This window comes from Cervus elaphus, chromosome 10 (assembly GCF_910594005.1).
Source record: "Cervus elaphus chromosome 10, mCerEla1.1, whole genome shotgun sequence".
Classification (NCBI taxonomy): Eukaryota; Metazoa; Chordata; class Mammalia; order Artiodactyla; family Cervidae; genus Cervus; species Cervus elaphus.
Genome location: NC_057824.1, coordinates 50,399,204 through 50,405,203, shown reverse-complemented (window position 1 = coordinate 50,405,203; position 6,000 = coordinate 50,399,204). Strand labels below are relative to the sequence as shown.

Here is a 6,000-nt window from a genome sequence, read left to right as displayed (position 1 = left end):
AGGAAGCACGTAAGTGGGGCAGTATAGGGCCTTCATAGGTGTTCAGCTGAGACAGTCACTCTAGGCATTCCCGATACAAGTAGGTAGAGCTGTGGAACTCCAGCCAGCAGGACCCGGGCCGAGAGTGGACAGCTTCAAGAGGACTCTGAAGCCTGTCTCCAAAGCCAGGTTCAGCCCAGAGTGTGGTGGTGGTGGTGGTGGTTGGGAAGTGGGGGTACAGCAGAGGAGTTTGGAAGTTGGGTTGCTTGAGGGTTAAAGATCTGAGCCTCTGTAGGGGTGCGTGGGGGCTCTCAAAGGGCATCTCCTTGGCACAGGCTGTCAGCACAGGTTGTGTGTGTGTGTGTGTGTGAGTCGCTCAGTCGTGTCTGACTCTTTGTGACCCCATGGACTATAGCCCTCCAGGCTCTTCTGTCCATGAGATTCTCCAGGCAAGAAAACTGGAGTGGGTTGCCATTCCCTTCACCAGGGGATCTTCCCAGCCCAGGGATTGAACCTGGGTCTTCCACATCACTGACAGGTTCCTTACCGCCTGAGCCACCAGGGAAGCCCACCAGCACAGGTCACAGACGGCTATGAACTCACTGTTCTCATGTGAACTCTCTCCAGGAGGTCTGCAGATAGAGCTACTTTATACCTGTTTATGTGGTTTTGTCTTTATGGGAGAGTTTATTCCCCTCTTGGTAGTCTAGGCAGTCAGCACAGGGGTCAAGATATTTTGGACCTGCAGATTACTTATGGAGCAATGAAAGGCTTTGCTGGCCACAGCGACAACACAGGACAGTGAGGTCTGCTCCTCCCACCCTCTGTGTTTTGAGCCTGTCCCTGGGGTTCATCCCCCTTCCCAGCACAGAGGCCCCGAAGGGGAGCTCTGCTATCATAGCCCATGGAGTGCAGCCTTTACACTGACCAGTTTCCACAGAGCTCCCTTCATGTCCTTGTTCCTCAGGCAGTAGATAAAGGGATTCAGCGTGGGGGTGACCACCATGTACATTACTGAAGCCAGTGAATCCTTGTCAGCCGAGTGGGAGGGTGAGGGACTCAGGTAGACCCCTGTGATGGTCCCATAGAAGAGGATGACCACAGCAAGGTGGGAGCCACAGGTAGAGAAGGCCTTCTGTTTTCCCCGGGAAGATGGGACCCTGAGCACAGCAGACACAATGTGGATGTAGGAGACGAGGATGCTGAGGAAGGGGATGAGGACGATCAGGCCCCCCACTAGCAGAATCATGAGTTGATTGGGCAGGGTGTTGGAGCAGGAGAGCTGGAGCAGGGGAACAAGGTCACAGAAGAAGTAAGGGATGACGTTGCTGGCACAGAAGTCCAGCCGGGCCATGAGGAGGGTGTGCAGCAGGGAGTGGAGGTTGGCAACGAGCCAGGCGCTCCCGAGCATCAGGGCACAGGCTGGCAGACTCATCGTCGTGGAGTAGTGCAGGGGCTGGCATATCTCCACGTAGCGGTCATAAGCCATGGCCGTCAGGAGGAAGTTGTCCATGTTAGCAAGCAAAATGCAGAAGTAGATCTGGGCTAGGCAGCCGCCGTAGGAAATGGACCGGGTCTGTGTCTGGATGTTCGCAAGCATCTTGGGGACTGTGGCGGAAATGAAGCAGACATCCACCAGGGAGAGGCTGCTGAGAAAGAAGTACATGGGCGTGTGGAGGCGGGAGTCCGAGCCAATAGCCAGGACGATGAGCAGGTTCCCGGCCACCCCAACCAGGTACATGAGAAGGAAGAGCCCGAAGATCAGCTCCTGCCTCTCAGGCCGGCTGGAGAGACCAAGGAGGATGAACTGGGAGGCGCTCGTGTGGTTTCCCGTCTCCATGGTTGGCTGGTCCTGCTGGGAGATCCAGACCAGGCACGGGCTTTAGAGGATAGTGGTGTCTCCTTCCTTCCTCCATACACCCCCTCAGCTCACATCTCTGTGTTCATCTGGTAGAAACCCGAAAGAAGGCTCTCTGCCTATCAAAGGAGAAGCTTCAACCAGGAAGTCCTGTGGCCCCAGCAGACCAAAAAGTCAGGGTTTTAACTATTTTGCCACCCAAATGCTACTGACCCTGAGCCCCACAAAGCCACATGTGCCATATCTCCAAGGAGAAGGCTTGTGTGGTGGCAACAACAATGGGGATACTTTAGGTGTGTTAGCCCCCAGATTTCCATCATACTCTCGTTCTTTGTTGTGATGATGTCTCAGTATTAAGTAAAGAGCTATAGGAATGTAATTTCCTCTTAATCCCAATAGGATTGCCACCTGAAGGCCCTTTCTGTACAGAATTCTAGAACCACAATGGCACATACATGGAACTACAGGATAATATTTGTAAACATCTTCCTTCTCCACAAACCTTCTTCCCCACCAGTAGTTTATCTCCCCTTGCTCCCGCACCCACGGGGAGCCCAGGACTCAGGTGCCCTGGCTGCCACTCATCACTGGCTCTGGGCCACCTTGGTCCTGGTGATGATGCTGGGGATGGAGTTGGCCAGGGCACACCTGGACGGAAGAGCCTGCTGACTGGGACAGCTCAGCCCGCCCTTCCATCAGGGCTGACCCAGGAAGGGCCTTACCTCTAGAGGGTGAGAGCCGCCCCTGCTGAAAACAAAGAGGAACTGCGAGTGTAATGTTGCCCAAAGTAACAGAATGGGCAGCAGGGCAGCAACTCAGAGTTGGAGTTCATTGCAAGCATAGCTGAAGTTTCATTAGTTACAAATGAATTTTCAGTGCTTCACAAGACATAGTTGGGATTTGCGTCCTATAGAAGGTACGTCATAAAGAGGGAGGGTGAGAAAGAAGCAATTGGAGTTACTGCGCTGCTTGGGGATGAATAGCTGACAGGGGAAATCAGTCTGGAAAAGCTATGGGAATGGGTATGGCCCACCTGGGACCTGGGCAGGGAGTGAAAAGGGGCTCATGGTCTTGGGAGGCTTTTTCTGTGCCACCATTTTGTTGGAGCAAAGTGGCTTCTCTGCTCCACTGGGCAGTATCCAGTGAGGATGGAGATTTCAGCTCGTGCAGGACCCAGCCCACAGACTCTTGGCCTGTTTTGAGAGTTATGCCTTAGTATGGAAAAGAAATGGCTCCTTTGGAAGTAATATTTTACTGATGCTTTTTTTTTTTTTTTTTTTTAAGGATTCAAGTATTTGACAACCCACAGGCAAAAATCTTTGGTAAAGGACAGCCATAAGATAGAAGCCTAAGAGGCTAAGAGAAAAGAAATCTGTTCAGTGAAAAGTAAAAATGAAAGGAAGCATGTATTTAATATGGTTTAGATCCTCATTTGACCAGTGCTGATTAAAACAGCTCTTTACTGGGTGATGTGAGCGATGAGAAAACTGGACATTGAGAAAAAAGGACTTTGTTCTTGCTCCCAAGAAGCTTCTAGTCAAACGGAAAGGTGACAGCCCTTAGACTAGGGAGCTGACATTTATCGGCACTTACTGTGTGTCATATACAGGGCTAGGCATGGGTATGTGGGTGCATGTATTTAATCCTCACAATGTGTATAAAGTAGGCATTATTATTCTTATTTTACAGATGAGTAAACCGAGGCTGAGAGGGTTTGAATAATTTCCCCCAAAGACATCAGGATTTGATTCCAGGTCAGTCTGATTTCAAAGCAGTGCTTTGATTTTCTCAAAAAGACTGAAGAAGTGCTACCGGGTAAACTTAAACTTGGGGCATTCTTGTCAGTGGATCAGGGAATCCTGCGGTGACCAGCCCGGGGACAGGAGAAGGGAGTGTGGGGCAGGAGGGATAGAACAGGGACATGGTAAAGAAGGTTGTCTGTACTGGGAAGAGACGGCTTGTTCGTGTAGAGTGTGAATGGGAGCTGTGGCGCAGTGACCAAAGCTCTGTCCTTTCTTGACTAACATTCTTTTCAAACCAAGAAGTCTCCATCCTGTCTTTCCTTCCCATCCTCCCACTTCCCCAGAGATATGGGAGAAGAACATTTTCCTGTTACTATTTCCCACTGGTTAGGAACATAGTCTTTCCAAGTACTCCTATCTTAAGAATTGTTTTTGCTGTTTAGTGGCTAAGTGTGTCCGACTCTTCTGCAACCCTGTGGATTGTAGCCCACTAGACTCTTCAGTCCATGAGATTTTTCCAGGCAAGAGTACTGGAGTGGGTTGCCATTTCCTTCTCCAGGGGATCTTCCCAACCCGGGGACTGAACCCGTATCCCCTGCATTGGCAGGGGGTTTCTTTACCACTGAGCCACCAGGGAAGTCATTTTAAGAATACCAAAACTCAAAAAGTCTAACTCAAAACAGAAAAGATTCCCCTCATCCCCTCATTGCTTCTGAACCATTTCTGCAGACATCCCCCAGTTTGAAAAATCCACGCTTGTCCTCACATTCCCCGCCAGCTGTCAACTCATTTCTCTATCCTTCCTTTTCCACAAAAGTTCTCAGAATGTTCTCCAGTTCCCCCTTCCCATTCTCTCATAAAGCCCCCTTTCCAGGCCTCTCCACCAATCCCTGAGGTGTCCCTTGTTAAGGCTGCCGTTGCTCCGTCTGTGGTTAGCGCTCAGGCTCCATCTCCTGAGACCCAACAAGCTGGAGCTGGCACTGTTGGTCACTTCCTCCTTTGGGAAGCACATTTTTCACTTGGCTTTGAAGCAGTTTCATCTGGGCATCTCCTCCCTCACTGGCTACTCACTTGCTCCTCCTCCTCTGACCTCCAGCTGTGTGGATGTCCCTTCAGCAGCTCCAGCCCCACCTCTCCTCTGTTTACACTCGTTTGTAGGTGGCCTCATTCGACCTGGAGTGTCATCAGCCCCAAAGCTTTACATACCAGCCAGACTTCTTTCCAGTTTGGGATTTTCCCCTTGAACTTTGAACTTACTTAGGCTCAACTTCTTGCATTCTGTATACATTTAGGTCTGACAGGTGTCTTAGACTTGACTTGTCTAAAACCATGTTGCTGATCTTTTCCTCAAAACTGCTGCTTCCTCAGTCCCATCTTATTCTTCTAACTGCTCAAGCCAAAACTTTAATACCATCCTTAACACCTCTTATTAAATAATCAATTACTGTCCTCATCCAATATATTGTCATTTCTACCTTTGAACTGTAACCAGGTGGGACCACTTTTTCGCTGTGACCACTGCTGCCTTTGTGGCCCAAGCAAACTTTTTTTTCAATTCAGGTTATTCAGTAGTTTCTTAACCAGGCTCACTGTTTCTGTCCTCATCCGATCCTCAGCTGTCTGTTTCTACATGGCATCCAGGGTGAATGGTAAGAAATATAAGTTAGATGTTACTCCTCTGCTCAAAGTCCTCCAGTGGCTCCTCATCTCATTTAACACTCAAAGTCCTTGCCATGTCCTTTTCAACTGTGGGCTAATACATCTTGTCAAATAAAACAATAGATGACTACTTACATATGTTTGAAATATCCCCAAAGATGCAAAATGAATTAGAGAACATGAATATGAAGCCAATAGAGAAAGAAACATAAAGTTATTAAATAGTTTCTAAGGGGGCATCTGATTCCAATGTCTTCAAATCTTCTAAGAACCAATAATTAATTCAGTAATAAAAAATTTAAAAATAGAGAAAATCATAGCATGTTAATCTGGAATATTTGCTAAAAGAGGTTATTGTGAGGATTAAATGAGAGAATACCTATAATTTGTAGAGAATAGTGCATTGTACATAGTAAGCAATTAACCTGGCTATTACTATTATTGTTGTTATTCAGTTCACTTTTAGAGGCAAGTATTTTAAATTCAGGCTAAACAATGACAATGAAAGAAATATTTTAGACCAATTTTGTTCATAGATATAGATATAAATACCCCAAATAAAATATCTGCGAATTAAGAAAATGACACATTGAGTTAACTGTTAAACTCAAGGAAATCCATTAACCTAATTCATCATTAACCAAATATCAAAATAATGTAATTAGACTTGGATAAAGTATCTAGATAAACTTATCGTTGCTTTATAGATTAAAGCTCTGAAAACATTAGGAGTGTTTGTCTTAATATGTAAACTACATATTC

At 47.4% G+C, this 6,000-nt stretch overlaps 1 protein-coding gene across 1 annotated transcript; it reads right to left on the bottom strand.

Moving 5' to 3' along the window:
* Positions 1-874: 874 nt before the first annotated feature.
* On the bottom strand, positions 875-1,819 carry LOC122702035 (olfactory receptor 1F12-like). Its single transcript, XM_043915551.1, has one exon. The coding sequence runs from the start codon at positions 1,817-1,819 to the stop codon at positions 875-877; it is 945 nt and encodes a 314-aa protein (XP_043771486.1).
* Between the last annotated feature and the right edge of the window lie 4,181 nt (positions 1,820-6,000).

What these genes read in the sequence shown, in the direction of transcription:
- LOC122702035 (XM_043915551.1), bottom strand. Translation starts at nt 1,819, where the DNA reads ATGGAGACGGGAAACCACACGAGCGCCTCCCAGTTCATCCTCCTTGGT.